The following is a 17,564-nucleotide window of genomic DNA, read 5'->3' as shown; positions in this document are numbered from 1 at the left end:
TCGCCATCTTGCTCTCGGACTGCAGTCGTCTCTTGACCTCAAACCTCATCTAGACCAACTTGCTTTCGGGTCTAGTTGTTGGTCGAGTCCACGAGACCTGCGTCGCCGCCGCTCTTGAATATCCATCTTTGACGACGCGCGATGATCGCCCCGCCGCACGCAGCGCCCTCTGGCCCGCCGGTCTTCAAGTTTAGTCGCGACACGTACTCCATTCGCGTCGAGAACGTGCCCGAGTCTGGTTTGTACATTCGACCCGATTTCGAAAACTTGATCTCTGATCCCAACGACCAGTCGGGCGGCGCGAGATCAAGGAGCTGTTCTGCAACCTCATCGGTAAGTCTTCGGTCGTATGCATGCTTTCTTTTCTGATGACCTCGACTCCATCAGGCGAGGTGCGGCGATGCGAAGAGCGGATCTCGGATGAGCAAGGTCGTTTCATGGAGTTGACGTTCTATACCCGGGATGCCTCGAAGTACGTTCGATATCGACGTTCTTCTCCTCAGCTGTTAACCATCTGTAAAGAAAGGCGATGTGCATGAATGGTTACACTGTCGCCGGTATACCTCTGTGAGTATCGCCACACACCCTTGTCACCCCATCGCATTGACTCAGCCCATGGCCAGGACCGTCACAGCGCTCTGTCCGCCCAACAACTCCCGGCTGGCGACGCATGCCCGTCAGATGGACGGTCGTCGAAACCTCTACGTTCTCGGCTTGCCCTTCGACTTGACCAAGTTCGTTCATATCTCGCCACCAATCAACGCGCGCGCTGATGTTCAGCAGGGCCGAGTTCACCGAGTACTTCTCTCGCTACGGTAACGTCAGCCATTCGGTCATCCTCGCGACCGTCGACAACGCCTCCCGCCGTCGTGGCTTTGTGGTCATGTCCAGCCACGACGAGGCTAAGGCAGCGATGGCGGCGCTGTCGAGGACCCAGATAAAGTACGTGATGATGCATGGCATTGGAACGTTACTGATGGGTCCCATAGAGGTCATACTATCGACGTGTCTTGGGCAGTGGTCCAACGCTCTCAAGGTTAGCAAGGGCTCACTGATGCGTACTCGTCCGATGCTGACATCCGGCATTCCAGGCTTCTTGGACGGTGGCGATCGTTCCGTCGTTCTTTCCAACCGGTCTTCGTCGCCCACCGACATGTCCGACGCACCCACTCGCATCGACACGCCTGACGTCGCCATCGCACCGACATCCCCGATACCCTTGGCCGGTCCTTCGTCAACACTGCTCGTCACGAACCTGCCTTCCCTCTTGTTCTCTCAGAGTACTGACCTGCAGCCCCTGCTCTGCCCCTTCGGCGACGTCAAGCGACTCGAGATGCTCCAGGCGACCCCCACTGACCTTCAAGCGGGAAGGCTTTCCATCGTCGTCGAGTACGACTGCGCTCAAAACGCCCATGACGCATTGCATGGTCTGAATGGCCAGAACTATGCCGGGTTCCGCATTGAGGTCAAGCTGATCGACAAGGTATCCGAGGCATCCTCGACTGCTCCCGGCCCTGGGACGAACGTCAATACGACGTCTGGCTTGAACCCGTCCGCGTCTCCGTTCACTCTGTCCGTCACGCCTTCTAGTCCCGTTAAGCGCTTCGCTCGGTCCCGCGGCTTCTTTGGACGTGATCTGGTCAACAGCTCGAACGTCTGTCACCTCCCGCCTCCTCTGGACGGATCTGCTTCTGCTTGGCCTTACCCCGTCCGTCCCGTGTCGGCCTCTGGTATGGCCGCCTTCGGTCAGGAGATGTACGTAAGATGCCCCTTGCCTCCGCAGGCGCTTGATTGAACTCGACTTCGTCGACAGGTTTCCACCTCCGCCGCCTCAGGCGGCCAACGTTTGGCCTCAAAGGCCTGAGCTTCGATCTCGCTGGTCCTCGCTTCCACACATCTTCAACTCGCTGCCGAATACGCCTAGGCCGCCGTCCACGCAACCTGCTCTTTTGGCCTGAATCCATCGCTTTCTTCAAAGCCTCCTCGCGATACCTAAGCCCACCTCTAAAGCTTCGTCCTCAAACCCTCGCGTTTCGGAACGTCACTGCAATGTCTCGCTTCTCTTGCCCGCTCGTCTCGCATTTGTCCAATACCCTCGCAAATCATCACTCGTCTCGCTCATGAACGTCGTAAGATGTGCTCTTTTCTCGCATCCATCCCTCTTCGTTGTATCGCTTCGCAGCAGACCTCACTACCGAACGGATACGAACTTAATAATGTTGTGTTCGTCTATGTTTGGGACAAGCGACGCGAAGCAGCTCTTATGTGCGACGATTCGTAATCGACCTTATACCGCCGGTTGTAGCTCGTGTACTGTATAACCGAATGAACTGCTTATTGTGTACCATGATGCTTGAGGGTGACGATAGGGGGGTCGGGCACAGCCATGATTATTTTCAGCACTCGCCGGGCATGAGTAAGTACGTTACTAGCATAGCAACCCCGAATTCGATTTCCTTGGAAATCCTCGACGTGGCGCCCGGCGAGCGATTCTCGTGGTTCAATACGTGCTGCGTGGTGGGTGACGGACGACGTGGGGCGTGAACCATACGATGACACGAGACGGTCTACGCGCCAGTCGATCTTCTTGCTCCTCGTTTCTCCGCGGTTCAATGGAGCCGGCGGGGTACGAAATTAGAAGGTTGGTATCAACGAACACGCCCCCCGGTCCCGCAAGGCGCTCGGTAAGAGCGAGGGGTAGAGGCGAGGTCCTGCTTCATTCAGAGCAGTGAGCGCGTGCACAGGCTAAGATTGGAAAGGGTGATCATACAAACATTGTTTCAGTTGCCGATGGCCGCATGCGAAGATGTCTCCGTCTCTCCACCGTGATCAAGAAAACCATTAAGGGAGTCGATCCAAGTTTGGAGCCGACGTCGACAGATTGTGTCCGCGCCCACTTCGTCTGCTTATGGCAAGTTCCAGGAAGAGTAAGTACTCAGTACTCACTAAGCTCGAAGCGGAACGATGCGTGACACCGACTGATCAAGACGAGGGAGCGATGTTGCTTCCGGGCCGAGACCCGTGCATCCGACCCGGATCCACGAGAAGCGTGCAGTCGGCTGGAAGCGCTAGTCTGGCGTGTATCTGGGCGGGAGAGATCTCGTGTCGAAGATGGCGGTGCTATGCATATACTCGGTCGAAACGAGTGCGTAATCCACAACGTTCCGCATCCCGATTCAATTATACCAGGTACGGAATCGGGTTTTCTCGTTCAGCTTCTTCCTAGAAAAAAAGTGACGTATCAGGGTCATGGAAAACTCTGTGAGTTTTTCGGCTCGTGTTGGAGAACATTCGACAGAGAATCGGATGATGTCGTAGAAGTCCTTCGAGTTTCGTCGGAACCTCAGGACATTCCTAACAGAAAACACGTACGCCGACGCATGGTGGCGCTACAATCCGTTGCCCGATACAGAGCCTGCATCGAACGGGCGACCTGGTCGATTGCGAGTGTTCGGGCGATGAGCCGCCGCCATGAAAATTGTGGACACCATGGCGCCGCGATTTGCTTGTAGTGACAGAGACTTGTCCTAGGTGGAGAACCAAAAGGTCGTGAGATTCTACGGTAGCGCATATAGCCGCAAGTGCCGCTAACCATTGCTTGCCGGTAAGCAAGATTCCTGCATGAATCGTGACAAGTGTCGATCTTCCAGCCACCAAGCCACCAAGCTTTCCATCGTGCATGGCTTGATCCAAGACCGAGCGTGGGCAGAGAGTACCACTCAGTCCTGTCCTTGGTGCACGATACTAGCACCGCGATCGTGCAAGTTTCTTCTTCGCGTTCCGAACGTTGTTAACCCGTCTAGACAAGTATATGGGCACCACTTTGGCGAAATAAACCCTCTATAAACCCATTCAGAGGTCTGTGTCGGGAAAAATATATCATGAAGGAGCACGCGATAGAAATTCGTGTAACTGCAATGGACGTCGTCGACAAGAGGCGCGGTAGAGCGGTCGTGCGAAAACGCGGAAATAGCACGGGCTGTTCCGGTTTTAGCTACCGCGCCGAATACTATCTACCTACCTAAGCTAACTTACCTTCCACGGTATCATCACTCGCGCCCCCGGATCGGTAGACCACATTTGCGGCATCATCGTCCACAAAAGACTCCGCTCGGACCCATACCATGTTGCGACGCAATCGGATACAATTTCGTCAAGATCAAAGCGATGTAAGCTCCCTGATCGCTCCCTGATTCGCGTAATAATCTGACTTCAGCATAGATTTCACGCCATGTTTCCGATTGCGAGCAAGGACGTCAGCCTCTCTGCGTTCTCGGAAGAAAGACAGAGTCGCCTCAGGGAGCTGAAACGCCGGATACCACAAACAGAGAAGATTCACCGCGATGTCCTCATGATTCACATCGAGCACAACGCGTCGCGCCCGGTCAATCGCCTTCCGCAGGAGCTACTAGCGGACATTTTTGCAATGAGCTACACGAGCTACTTGGAGGAGGAGACTCCGGCATGCATTACACGGTGGCCTCCGGATGTGATGCTCGTGTGTGGTTTCTGGAGGCACGTCGCTGTGCAAACGCCGGCTCTGCGGAATCGGTTGGATGTCACGGAAGCGCCGGAGCTGGCGTTATACCTCGCTAACCGGTTCACGGGTGGGCGTCTGTGCGTTTGCTTGCATACAAAAGGAGGGGAGCCGCCCTCGGACCGGTCCATGTCCGCTTTTTGCCAGCTCATGTTGAGCCATCCTTCACGGATTTCCGAGCTTTACGTCGTGGTAAAAAGCATAAGTCTGGACACTAGCATGGACGCGGCACTCAACGCGTTCCAGCAGCGCGCAAACGCTCTGACCACGCTAGATCTCACGTTTTGGGGAGACGACGATCAGCAACCCGTCCTCGCCCAATTCTGCTCGTTCAACGCTCCCGCACTTCGAAATCTCGCCATCGCTCCAGCTTTCAAACACATGTGGACCTCGAACGTGATGCGATCTCCTCGACTCCGTCATCTGGTCGTGCAGTCCAGTCCAATGACTTCTATCGAGAACGCGATGGCCGACACGTTACAAGCTCTGGAGAACCTGCCAGAGCTTGAGAGCTTGACGCTGAACGACAGTCTGGCGGAAACGCAAGGATCAACGCCGATGGCCAACGTACCTTCTCTCCGAAAGTTGCGCATGTCCTACAGGAAGACGAGCCAATGTATCGGCGTCCTGAAGGGTATGCAACTGCAGGAACCTCTTTCGGAGCTGTGGTTGAGCTGCTACGAGAATGCCGTCGAGGATTGGGACGAACACTTGCCCGAACTCTGGCATCTTACGCACATGCACCTGCCCAATCGAGAGGTCTCCGTCGAGCTCACGACGTTTTTCATCGTCATTCTATCAAACGATGCTCTCGGAGGTCACACGTTCTCTCTCACCCTCGATGAAGTCCAGGACGACACCGCATCCCCTCGCCTCTTCCTCTTGATCGACCGTCTATTCCAACAAACGGGCGTGACGTTGTCGTCCCTCATCTTAATGGATGTAGTCAGTCTAAACGTGACGACTATACGGAATATCCTCCTCAGATTCCCCTCGATCAGGCACTTGCAGACCGCCGGAGTGGAAAATACGGCGGCTCTCATGCAGGCTTTCCGCCAAGAGGAGGAAGAGCGAAGTTCTTTGAGCCCCCGAGTTATCCTCCCAGACCTGAGGTCATTGCAAATTGTACGTGCAATGGAGAGCAAGCTTACCCCATGGTTCAACATGTGCTTAGCCGAGCTTCGGAATCGTTACCGACCCCACCTGAAGGGAGACATGTCTGTCTTCCGCACGCTCATCCTCCACGAATGTGTAGGCCTGAAGCAAGGAGATATCGAACTTGTGCGATCAGTGGTCCCGGAGCTGCGCGTCACGGCATTGAATTAATCCGTCGTTGTCAGCCGTAGCCAGAATGTTTATCACCACACTTTTCATCGAGTTCATCTCTCGCTGTACTTTGTAGTGTAGAAAAAATGATGATGCTCTATTTACCATTTCCACGAGCAGGAGCGGAGGACTTCGATGTACCTGCTGGGGTCGTCGTATACTCAGTGGTATATAGATATGCACACCGTGACTTTGGCTTCGAGTGCGAGAGCACGTTGTTCATCTGAATTGCCGCCATGCGTGCCCAGAGTAAACTCAACCTACACGGTTCACAGCAACGTGCTCGGTTTGCCCGACTTCGACATGTACTCGACAACGACGGGCGCTCTTCGCTTCGTATATGATTAATAAGCTCAGACTACATCCCGAGCACACAGTACTTGAGCAACGCCGAGTCCGAGTATTGGGAGGTTCAGTGATCGTGACATGTGAGGCGCATGCAGTGATGTAGATGGGGGGTCAGAAGTCCTCGTCCTCAGATTCCCCGGTTTCGACGCAAGTGCACATATAGGAGCGACATCCCCCTTCGATCGTCACCATAGGGACGATTTTCCTCAATGACGCAACCTCTCCCTCGACAATCCCATGACAATCGATGAAAGAAATCGACTGTATACGGGCTGCGTTTTGCGACATACCGGCTTGTCGCCTGGCGACCTCCGCGCGACAAAGCCCAAACCACGGAGCCTCGGCCGTGTTGGTGACTTCTCCGAGAACGAGGGACGTCAGATGCGGCAATATTGGGCCGTGGCGTGCGAGTATGGTATCATCGCTGATGACGCTGAAAAAAGACGCGGCGAAATCTTCATCGTATATTCGCAGCGTACGAATCTCCGTCCACCTCTGGATCATAGCTTTGGAGATCACGTCCACATCTGTAGATGGGCAACCTGAGAGTTCTAAGCAGGTGACGTTGGCTGCAGGAAGATGTTCCGTGATGAAGAGCAACATATCGCGGTTTTCGATGATGGACGAGGCAGCGAGGTCTAGGGTGACAGAACGTGGCGAGTTATCTTCACAATCCCTGAGGTTGACATCGGTTTTGCAGCCCGAGGCCATAACGTGCAATTCAGAGCTTGTTAACTGTGGCCTGACGAGCTGCCAAAGCTGGGGGAGGTACTGGAAGCACCCAACGTCGCAAATGATAGTCAACACTCGACAGCGCGGGATTAAAAGTCTCCTCAGAACACTGATACAGGCGAGTGTTGTATCACTCAGCCATACGGAAAAGAGCTCCGGTAAGCTTACGAGACGTTCGGGCTCCGCAATGGGATCTGGAAGACGGGTCGTCCTTGGGAGGAAGCCGGAGAGATGTAACAGTCTCAAGAGAGGTAAGCTCTCGAGGATGTCGAGGACGTTGTCAAGGGAAGGAAAATTGTGTAATGGCGGCTTGTCTTTCTCAAAATCAAGGATGAGTTCACGCAGCTTGGCGGAACGAAGGATCGGAGACTGCCACAGCGACATCGGTGCATCGTAAAGATGTAGCATTCGGAGGTCCGGGGTTCGCAGTTTCAACATATGCCTCCGCATAGCTTCGTCAAAAGAGAAAAGCTTGAGTGTTCTCATGGCGGGAGCGTAGGTTTGGAACAAGGCTATCACAGCACCATGTGCATGACTGCCCGATGCTTCGAACTCTATAATCCTGGACGGACAAGAACCGACAAGTTCGACGACAGATTGCTTCTCAGCCCACTTGAGCGTAGACCACATTCTGAGGCGTAGGGGAATGTTGGGAAAACGGCGACTGAGTTCCAAGGCCAATTTCGAGCGACCGAGGTCCAGTTTGTTCCAAAGAAGTGGAGTTCGGAAGGCGACTGCCCGCCAGAAACGGCAAACCTGCGTTATGGTCGGCGACCAGACGCTAGATCGCGTGCCTTGCCAAAGCATGAATACTATCGACAGCAATTCTGGGGGCAGCCGGTTGACGGGGAGTGAGGCGTTATGCTCCACACGCAACGCGAATGATGCCTTGAAGATGCGTTGTTGTTCATTCAGGAGCGCCATGAGACGTTTGGCGCGCTCCTCTGGAAATACGGGAAGAAGTTCGTGAAGGTCTTCATCCGTGATTGGGCCTCGTGAATCGGGAAGAGTTTGAGACATGCTGGCGGTGCCCGAGCCCGAAGCGGTCAGTCAGAAAGAACGGGAGAGGAAAGGACGAGCTCACATTGAAGTGTCCAGATCACAGCTGAAGCTGGAGTGCACGGGTATTTTGTCAGCAAATGGATACCATACAGTTGCCAAAGTTGGCACGTACTTCTATTCAAACCCGAGTTCCTAGAAACCGCACGATGATCTATGAAGCAATGTCTACAGTTTCAGGGCGGCTGTAAGCAATTTGAGTCCATGCGTTCCAACTGGAAAGATGCGTTGAAGCACCGAGGCACGACAATTACGAGCAATGTTGCGTTGGAAGTCCGCAGTCGCGAGCGTACGCGTGGACCGAGCAACGATCCAAGCAACGAGATACGTTGAGATGGATATCTGGCGTCAAGCAGAGTCTTCAATCACTTGAGGGAGTTCACGGACGCAATGACGCGCGGGTGGAGGTGAGGGTAGTATTCGAACGCGCGCAAGCACGACCGCGCGTAGGTGACGCATGCCCCCGGTTTCGTCCCACGTTCTCCGGTGCGTCTTCAACGGTTGCGCTCATCAGCCTTCGGCGTCTCACAAAAAGTAATGATGTGCATTATAGGAGTAGAGCTAGAAGATACAGAACAAGCCGCCAGCAAGGGATCGCAGTGGACACAGACACCAAGCGCAATGTGGTTGCCTAGGGTCGCTGTATCAAACGACACACGGGGCGTATACAACGACTTGGATATACGATTCGCTCATGTGTATAATGCGACCCGGTTTCGTGTGGTTTTATTAGGACATACAGAAAAAACTCGAGTACGTTGGAGATTGGGCAACGATGGAGCGCGTCCTACACGCGTATTTCGGCGCCATAACCACGTGTATTTTTAATTTTTATGCGTATATTTTGATCATCGGAAAACGCTTTCGGGCGAAGTACATGTGAGAATACGCGAGCGGTAGCTGCTCACAAAGAGCGCAGAAGCGAAAAATTGGCATAAAAAGACGCGACAGCCCGAGAGTAGTCTGAGTCGAGTTTTCCAGCCGCGAAGTACGCTGAAGGACGAAGACGCAAGCACCACCATCATCCACCCACTCACCTCGTACGCCCTCCTGCTGCGAGGAACCGCAGGAGTGAAGAGGCCAGTGGAGCGTATCGTACACCACTCCACGACTCATTTCGAGTCGTGGTTCTTCCACACTGGGTGGAGTAACTTGCTGCCATGTGCAGCGGATTTCCGGGTGCAGACGTTGCGACCCTGGATGCTTGCCATTGCTGGCATCCGTCCGTCCCCTCAGGGGACCGGACAAAACTAGGGCCCGCCTCCGGCAGATACCCTTACTCGACATAGTCCTATGGACTGACGTCGGAAAAGACGCTCGACTCTGTCAAGCGAACTCAGGTCTGACAAAACATCTGCCAACCCCCGCTATGCGGAGGACTGTACGACTGCCGATCCTCGGAAGCATCGACTTGCCTCTCCTACGCTCCGGCAAAGACCCGGAGGCCGCCCGAAGGCAGACGGCGCCGATAGTGAGTGGTGTCGACGGACACATACAGGCTGGCCAAACCCGATACGTCCGCGACGCGTGAAGACGGTGGTGCTGCGATCCATGCCCAGTCCCCGCGAAGTGTTCCAGAGCTGTCATGCCCACCCTCGCCTCCGGTGGGTAGGGTCTCTGGGCAAGATAGGGGCCACGGCTGCGTTTCTGGTGCATCGCTAGGCGTGTTGTAGCCTTGACTCGGTTAGAGCCTATCGAGGAGGACTAGAAGTCTCAGACCTTGGCCCGCTCGCGAGCTGGAGACGCGCGAGGCGTCTGTGGGGGCGAGCGTCGCGGCCTTCGAACTGTCGTGGTCGAACGAAAGAAAGAGACAGGGGACTGACCGCAGAGATCTCATGTTGATTACGTAAACATCGCACGGGGTCTGGCGCCAGAATTTTAGGACGGCACGTCGTCGCGGTCGGCTGGCACCGCTCTCTCACCTCCTTCGTCATGTCTGCTCTCCGTGCTGCTCGCCAACTCACCGCGTCTGTGTCGAGGTTATCGAAGCCGCTGGCGTCGTCAAGTCGTCTCGTTGCACGCATTCCTGCCCGTACGGCTGTGGCCTCCGCCTGGACAAATGCGCCGCGTTCCGCGTTTTCGACTTCGTCAAGAGTACAGAAGGCTGGAAGCAGTCAGTAGTTCTCGATGTTGTGGAGGAGAATGTTATCTCTGACACCTCCTCTTAGCGGACCTTGCTCTGAGCCAGAAGTTCGAGGAAGAGCTAAAGTACGAGCTGGAGGCTTCCGCTGAACAGACGGACGAGCCCGAGTTCCTCAAAACGTTCAAGGCGCAGGGTCACTGGACGGTGCGTTACACAGTTTTGCCACGCAGACTACTTTCTTACGTTCACGCTTACAGATTGACAATGTCGACGGCGCTGACGAGGTTACGCTCGTGCGGAAGTTCGGCAATGAAGAGTACGTGACGCCACCAAGGTCGCCCGAATATCGTCGTGTTTATATTTCTTCTCGTCCAGGATCCGCATGATGTTCAGCATTGCCGACCTCCAAAGTCCCGCGGAGCCCGAATTTGAAGAGGAGGGTACCGAGGCCGAGCAGGAGTCCAGCGAACAGCCCTTGACCTCCTACCCCATCCGCGTCGCCTTCGCGATCACGAAGGTCCGTAGCTCATCCGTCTCCTCCACTGATGCCGCTTTTTGACCACCGTTAACCATCACAGTCGGATGCCCCCGGCGCAATCCAGGTCGACGCCATGTGCCAGGAGGGTGCGTTCCTGATCGAGAACGTCTCTTACTACGCCGACGCCAAGCTCGGCACTGCCGTCACCGCCGATGCGGACTGGAGCCGTCGCGGGCTGTACGTTGGCCCCCAGTTTGAGACGCTCGACGTCGGGCTGCAGGAGGAGTTCGAGAAGTGGCTCCAGGAGCGCGGTATCAACGAAACGCTCGCGCTTTTCGTGCCGGAGTTCTGCGAGTACAAGGAGCAGAAGGTGCGGACCTCGTTTCGTGCCTCGGGGGTTAGTTACATCATACGACAGCTGACGATTGGTCATCCGTGTAGGAGTACGTTCGATGGCTCGGGAACATGAAGAAGTTCATCGAGGCTTGATGGGAGTGTGCCGTCGTCCGTGGCATGGAGTTCGCACCGTCGATTATCGACAAAAGTTATCCATAAATGCGTATATAATGTGCTAGATGCTAATGACTACCATCCATCGCTCGTTCCTTGGCGGTCCTCTGAACGTTTGTCATGCTGATTGCACTGGTGCATGCAGAGGTTTAGTCGGGCAAACTAATTTTCGAGGTGTTGTCCAGCCGTTGCGGTCGTCCCAGAGAATGTCCGGTTATGTAGACGCGTGTGCTCTGTCGACGCTCGTAACGTCCTTCCTACCACCGCCTCACGCCCTCAACCCGCGCCATTGCGTTCTAAAACTCGTTCAAGACATCGCGGAACCTGATTAGCGCGATACATGCCTATCCAACGCGTGCTGTAGTGCTGTAGTTCTTGTCGCTTGCTCCAAAAACACGACTTCCGGCGCAACTTCGCTCGTTCTCGTCGTGACTCGGTATTCTGAACAAATTGTCATGCCGAAGTTGTTGAACTGACTCCACTCGCAGCCGCTCTAAGTAACGGCGTAGGGTGTGCTCTATAATCCGACATCTGGCGATAATTATCCTGTAGTCAACCGAACTTCGGGTTGGAACCGAGGCCTAGGTGAGCGTCGACCTCTTGCGGTCGCATCGAACCCCCTGGCTGACCGTATACTTGCACGTGCTTCCGCATCGTCGTTCACATCTTCAAGGCGCTGCAGAACGGGAATACGTACGACAACGAGTGACTTCTTGACGCCAAAGAGGGCGTCGCTATTCAGGTATCCGTCGCCCTCCGGATAGATTGCGGTAGGGTTGTTTATCTGCGATAGAGGGACAACAGTCAGTTCGGATGCTATCTGATCACGTCTATGGGTACGCACCCGGGTGCTGAAATCATGAGGTACAGGTGATTCGGGCGCATATTGTGTCGACCGAGGTGCATGAGCAAGTCGCCAACGGGACCCTACAGCTAAGCTAAACATGTCCAATGGTCAGCTGACGACCCAATAGCACCTCACAAGAGGAAAAACGCACGTCGCCGGGGATAGGATACGCCACAGGCATAGCTTCCCGATAGCCGTACTTACCCTCCTTATCCAACCTCAAACGTCTCTGGCAGTCGGGTTGTACAGTTCCTCGTACTGCATACCGTAGAGCCCTGTGCGACGGCACTCATAAGACACGAGTTGGTAGAGGGATTGAATGGCACACCGAGCTTGTCCGTCTCCCATGTCTCGATCACCGCTTCCGAGATAGGCTCCCCCTTGGTGTTGACAACGCGTCCCTCAACATATATGCACTGTCGCTTGCCTTCGGATACGATCGATCCTCCAAGATTAACTAAATCTAAGAGAAATTACTCCCGCACTCCGACGGATACCAACTGAGAGATTCACCGTCCGGAGCATCCTCAGTGAAAAACGGCTCAAGCACGCTGCTCTCCGTCGCGTTGCCCTGAGGTGGGTTGTTAATTGCGTCGACGAGAGCGGATACGCTGAGAACGTCAGAGAGGAGAACGAATTCCTGCCGAAGCGGACCAGAAACTCGATGGCGGTCAACGATTCGTCAATGGTGAGCAAGGCACCCTCGACGAAGACATGCAGGTGCTTAACCAGGCTCGTGATACGACCGGGACCGGCTATGACTAGACAAGAGGCTCGTGAGTTATGGTCCAGGAGATGAAGGATGCACGGACGCATCGGGGGTGATTTAAGATCTGGAGGAGGTAGTCGGTGATAGGATTTGGGTCTCCGAGGAACTATTAGACGGAGGTTAGCCACGCAATCTACTATCGGTCGACAGCGCACGGGAAGATGGTAACCACAATGATGAGACTGGGAAGTAGGTGCAAAGACAGAACAAGAGAATAGCGGCAACGAAGACCGAAGGCACGTCGCAAGGCCGACCTGACCTCCGTGTAACACAAGCGGCGATCAAGGAAGAGCAGTAGAACGAGCTCAACGCCGACATGCACAAGGCTCGGGTACGGACTGATGACGACAATACTTCGAAACTTCGTGGCGCTCGAGCAAGCTCAAATAACGCAAAAACAAACTCAATTAGATTAATTCTCCGTGCCCGTGGACACCGATTGCAAGGCTCACCATCCGGATCGTCCCGGTGGAGAACGGCTCCAGGAAGCTGCTCTCCGCCACCCCGTCTTGGGGGGGGGTGGGGGGGGGGGGGGGGGGTTCATCGCCCACATACACGGAAGGAAATATAACGAGGGCGGTGACGAAGATGAAGATGTCCATCTTGCTGAGGGAGGACAAGAACTGGATTGCGGCCATCCATTCAGCGGTGGTGAGTGAGGTGTCCTCGACGAAGGCATGGAGGTGTTTGATTACTAGGCAGTGAATACAAGCCGGGATCGGCTGCGCGCGCGCGGGATCAATGATCTCGTTAGACGCGTTGTAGGGGTGAGAAGGTGGGTCTGCGTACGCGTCGGGGGTAAGCTGGATGAGCTTGAGGAGACTGTTAATGATTGCCTCCGAGCCTTCCGGGGAATATTGGAGGCAGGAATCAGCCATGCGGTCTACCATCGGCCGACACCAAATGGAAGGACTGTGGCCACAAAAAAGGAGGGAGATGGGGCGCGAAGACGCAACGAGAGAGAGAAAGCAGGTTGCAGGCGTCAACCGAGCCTCCCTTCAACTCGATAAAGCATGATCGAAAGGCGCAGCAGAATGAGGTTCAGGGCTGACATATCCGCGTCCCGGGCACGGACCGACGACTGAAATGATTGGCACCCTCGTCTAGGCAATTGGAGTCTAAGCCTATAGAACGCAGTCTGATTAAGCGCGGAGCTTCGGGAAAGCGTAGACGGGGGATTGAACTGGGGACCGCCACGTCGTCACGAACATGAACGGAAAGGGAAGGACAGGGCAGGATGTGGCGATGAAGAAGTAACATCAACGCGGAGACAGGCAATGAAGTTGCATATTTGAGGACATACGAATACGTACTAGCAGAATGAGTGCTGGCGGTAAAATCCTGTTCGAAACGGGTATGCTGACAGGGGGTGCGGCCATTGCTGCAGATTATCGATGTCGTGATGCGTTGAGGCCGATATTGAGTCAAAGTTGAACTGGAACCTGGGACAGGATTCGATGCCAGTTATATAGCAGAACTTGGGAGAGCTGGAAGTTTAACAGACCTGACTTGAGACCAGTCTTGCCATGGGATAAGGCGCAATCAGAAGGTCAATCGTCGAGAGCGCCGATAGAGCAGAGAAGGTGAGAGAGTAACACGACCTCTTCAAAGTAACACGACCTCTTGAAGAGGTCGTGTTACTCTCGCACCTAGTAGATGTACAGTGTCCGGCGTTTTAAAAACTGCATGTTGTGATATATTGGTCGGTAGTCTGAGCAAAATCGATAGATTGGCATGACACACTCCATAGCAGTGCTTTCACTGCACCATTTCTCGTGTCGCAGCCAGATCCATTACCCTCTCGTTTTAAATGCGATTAAGGTAATGCAAAATGTTTCTGATGCAGCGGACGTCCCCCGCTAATCAAGGATACCCCTTGTCTCTGTGACAATCGACATGTTCATCATCGACCCGACATCTAACTCAGGCGTCGTTTCATCTGCCTCGTGTTCCGCCGCCAAACCAACAGATACATGCACTGTGTCTGGCTGTGTGACGCCTGCCATTTCAATCGGCCTGGTGCTGGAACGACCGACCACACCGCCGCGATCACAGTATGTCCTCTCTAGCGCAACAAGGATGAAGATCATGAGCGGATAGATTGACTATATACCAATATATTAGCGTTATCGGAGGCGCAATGACAAACACTCGCCGTGATCTGAGCCATCGCGCTGTTCATGCTCTTTACACCTGATAGCAGGATGTTCCGCTGGGGTTCACTGCCGATGGTACCGCCAACAATCCATACCACCTTTGAAATGGTCGGCTCAAACAAACTACCCAGGGTCATGACACGATGCTCACCCATATAAGTGCATACATGGCGCCGGATTCTATCAGAAGGCTCATAATCCTCTCTGCAGTCGTTCGGTGTAGACCAGATCCAAATCCACCGATTACCCTGCGGTGCTGCCTGCGTGATTGCATCAACGGACAGGCACCTTCGAGCAAACAAAAACTATGAAAGATATCGAAACTGCTTACCATGCCTTATATCCGACAAGCCCCGTTGCGAGCAGATTAGAAATGATCGACGACAGACCAGTGAGGAGGCCACAGTTGTCGTAGTTCAAGATGGGTAATAGCCCTTGCTGCTGTGGCACGGCGATACGGAAACTTGACACGGTATTGCTTTGCGTAAACACAACGACGTTGGCCAGAGCGGATCCTATGAGTGGTTATGTCTAGACTCGACGAAGCTACCAGAGACAGTTATATTCATACCGAGGGTTAGCATGAGAGACATCGCCGATATTGCTAGAAGGCCGGGCTTTCGATCCCAAAGTATCCACATGCGCCAGAGTACGACGGCGTCACTCATCATGATCTATTCCGATTATCAGTGCATATTTGAACTCACGGATACCAGCACACACATTAATGGTAACGAGACATATATCTGCATATATGAGCCAACGTATGTCCATGCTCACCACCGCAGAGCTTGTGCTTCTCCGTATCTTGCGGAAGATAATGCTGCACGCAGCCAGGTCAATCGACCAATGCAGAAGCGACACGAAGTACATGATCCATATAGTGCAGCGGATGAGACGATTATTCCATTGCAGGTTTTTTCGTTGTCTGAGAAAAGAGAAAAAAGGATGATAATACTTGGTTCATGTTTAACAAAATCAACTGATTAGGCATTCAACGCACTGGAGGACGAGATAAAATACAACGATGAACAATGTAGTAGAAGCGGCTGGGCAGCGGCAATGAGTATGCGCAGGAACGGAGCAGCATATTCACCACTCACCGAAGAGCACCGTTTCGGCAATAAATGGAAGATAATACTCGGGAGCGAGATACCGAAACCAATCCACCGATAACGGGGCTGTGGTGTTCATCTTCTGGGATCCTCTTTTGCGGTGTCAGCGAGGGAGCACAAATGCAATTATGTTGAACTAGCATTGAGGAGAACATGTTGAGGAAGACTTCATAGTTGATGCACCATCTAGCGGCCAGTAGACCATAAAATGTCACGACGGTCAGCACTTCAAAACGACGTATGCCAGATCGGCGAAGTCTGAGGAAGCTGTCGGGCAGGTTTGAGTATTTGGTCGGGACGGCGTGGTATCCAAATTACGCTGTCCAGTAGACCCAAAGTATAATTGAGATCGATGCGACTCCTAAGCCCCAATATATAAGAGAGATGATGAGAGCACAGTGTGGTCTCACTGACCAAAGACAAAGGAATCAACAATCAGGAGCGGCGTAAAGTGGTCGTACGCAAACTTGAATGCTTCCTCAGACTCCTCCGAGGTCCGTATACCACTGGGTTGAGGGGACATCGCGGGTTGATCCTAGTAAGAAACATCGAGCCATATGTAGGTCACCATACATGAAGGTAAATACACACAGCGTACCCGCTTGCTCGATCAATGAAGTGCCATTATTGGCAGCGTGAAGTGCTGTGACTGCGTAGCAACACAGTGTGTGGTAGGAAAACGGGGTCTATGTATTATAGAACCTTGAGATAACCTAAAGCTCGAGGAAGAGTTGCTCGCGATCATGATCCAGATCCAGTGGTATGTAGGTAGGTATATTTCCGGCGCGGTCTCAATGGCGAAACAACAAGCTCGTGCGGTGCTGCATCGAAGGCTGTTGCTATGTAGCTTCCCATGGCACTTGCGATGATGTGCACCAGCGCCTCGATCTGAGTCGAGTTGATCTTCTGACGCTGCACCAAGCTGTTGTTCGAACACTAAGGTCCTTGGAGACGTTGCGCGAAGTGCTTTACACCTTGGTCACCCCCAAGACATGACATTATTAAGTGTAACCTCCCCACTCACGAGTTACACCTAATATGCCCCAATATCAATGGTTGATCATACGTACCCGCATTTTCTTGGAGTGACCGCCGCGGCCCGTGGATAAACCAGCCCGGTGTTACCATCCGGTTTTGCAAAATCACTCACTTTTCTCCAGAAATGTGTGCGCGCCATCCGAATAATTTCCAGAGCACAGCCCGCACGTTTGTATGGTCTGCACCATGCGCTTGTCTGAGGAATATCTGTCCCCGGTCAAGGCATGGTATCCTTGTGAAGCTTCGGGGTACACCTCGCGTTTTCCCCCAGTGGTTTCCCAGGTCGTACCACTCGTAAGTTCGGTCGGACCATTCGGTCCCAAATACACCAGGATCGTTCCGACGGCCTTCTTCATATGTCCCAACGCATAGTTGTATCCACTGCGGATGCCCGGTCCGGACTGGCGAACCTCGCCCGCTACCCGGTGAAGTTTGGTGTTACCATCGCAGGATGCGACCATGTCGGTCTTACCAACGATGACATATCGTAGCGACCGAAGGTCTTACCTTCCATCGTCTTCGGTACCACCGGCAGGAGTGCACTGGTGCCGACCGCGTTTTGACTG

At 53.8% G+C, this 17,564-nt stretch overlaps 7 protein-coding genes across 7 annotated transcripts; 4 read left to right on the top strand and 3 right to left on the bottom strand.

The window, feature by feature from the left end:
* Positions 1-141: 141 nt before the first annotated feature.
* Positions 142-2,088, top strand: PUNSTDRAFT_126535 (uncharacterized protein; the record flags this gene model as incomplete). Its single annotated transcript, XM_007384445.1, has 9 exons — positions 142-238; positions 292-333; positions 388-472; positions 523-567; positions 624-734; positions 784-942; positions 990-1,036; positions 1,092-1,755; positions 1,814-2,088. The coding sequence occupies 9 exons, from the start codon at positions 142-144 to the stop codon at positions 1,956-1,958; spliced, it is 1,395 nt and encodes a 464-aa protein (XP_007384507.1). The 3' UTR covers positions 1,959-2,088.
* Positions 2,089-4,231: 2,143 nt separating this feature from the next.
* PUNSTDRAFT_134932 (uncharacterized protein) lies at positions 4,232-5,863 on the top strand (the record flags this gene model as incomplete). The annotated part of the gene is made up of 1 exon (XM_007384444.1): positions 4,232-5,863. One exon carries the CDS (start codon positions 4,232-4,234, stop codon positions 5,861-5,863), a length of 1,632 nt encoding a protein of 543 aa, XP_007384506.1.
* Positions 5,864-6,322: 459 nt separating this feature from the next.
* Positions 6,323-7,963, bottom strand: PUNSTDRAFT_134931 (uncharacterized protein; the record flags this gene model as incomplete). The annotated part of the gene is made up of 1 exon (XM_007384443.1): positions 6,323-7,963. The coding sequence occupies one exon, from the start codon at positions 7,961-7,963 to the stop codon at positions 6,323-6,325; it is 1,641 nt and encodes a 546-aa protein (XP_007384505.1).
* A 1,944-nt stretch (positions 7,964-9,907) lies between these two features.
* Positions 9,908-11,178, top strand: PUNSTDRAFT_120852 (regulatory protein suaprga1). Its single transcript, XM_007384442.1, has 6 exons — positions 9,908-10,115; positions 10,171-10,289; positions 10,343-10,401; positions 10,461-10,602; positions 10,664-10,933; positions 11,005-11,178. Exons 1-6 carry the CDS (start codon positions 9,935-9,937, stop codon positions 11,050-11,052), a joined length of 819 nt encoding a protein of 272 aa, XP_007384504.1. The 5' UTR covers positions 9,908-9,934; the 3' UTR covers positions 11,053-11,178.
* A 101-nt stretch (positions 11,179-11,279) lies between these two features.
* Positions 11,280-11,549, top strand: PUNSTDRAFT_114026 (uncharacterized protein; the record flags this gene model as incomplete). The annotated part of the gene is made up of 2 exons (XM_007384441.1): positions 11,280-11,366; positions 11,406-11,549. 2 exons carry the CDS (start codon positions 11,280-11,282, stop codon positions 11,547-11,549), a joined length of 231 nt encoding a protein of 76 aa, XP_007384503.1.
* Positions 11,550-11,614: 65 nt separating this feature from the next.
* On the bottom strand, positions 11,615-13,567 carry PUNSTDRAFT_68954 (aromatic compound dioxygenase; the record flags this gene model as incomplete). The annotated part of the gene is made up of 6 exons (XM_007384440.1): positions 11,615-11,857; positions 11,914-12,000; positions 12,072-12,208; positions 12,249-12,377; positions 12,434-12,560; positions 13,274-13,567. 6 exons carry the CDS (start codon positions 13,565-13,567, stop codon positions 11,615-11,617), a joined length of 1,017 nt encoding a protein of 338 aa, XP_007384502.1.
* Positions 13,568-16,274: 2,707 nt separating this feature from the next.
* PUNSTDRAFT_134928 (uncharacterized protein) lies at positions 16,275-16,483 on the bottom strand (the record flags this gene model as incomplete). Its single annotated transcript, XM_007384439.1, has 2 exons — positions 16,275-16,321; positions 16,375-16,483. 2 exons carry the CDS (start codon positions 16,481-16,483, stop codon positions 16,275-16,277), a joined length of 156 nt encoding a protein of 51 aa, XP_007384501.1.
* Between the last annotated feature and the right edge of the window lie 1,081 nt (positions 16,484-17,564).

Source organism: Punctularia strigosozonata, assembly GCF_000264995.1.
Source record: "Punctularia strigosozonata HHB-11173 SS5 unplaced genomic scaffold PUNSTscaffold_7, whole genome shotgun sequence".
Taxonomy (NCBI): domain Eukaryota; kingdom Fungi; phylum Basidiomycota; class Agaricomycetes; order Corticiales; family Punctulariaceae; genus Punctularia; species Punctularia strigosozonata.
This window is presented reverse-complemented; position numbering and strand designations above follow the sequence as displayed.

Excerpts from the sequence above, each read along its gene's own strand:
- PUNSTDRAFT_120852 (XM_007384442.1), top strand. The coding sequence starts at position 9,935 with ATGTCTGCTCTCCGTGCTGCTCGCCAACTCACCGCGTCTGTGTCGAGG. Across the intron at positions 10,290-10,342 it reads AGGCGCAGGGTCACTGGACG|ATTGACAATGTCGACGGCGC; the intron begins GTGCGTTACACA and ends TCACGCTTACAG. Across the intron at positions 10,603-10,663 it reads TCGCCTTCGCGATCACGAAG|TCGGATGCCCCCGGCGCAAT; the intron begins GTCCGTAGCTCA and ends TAACCATCACAG.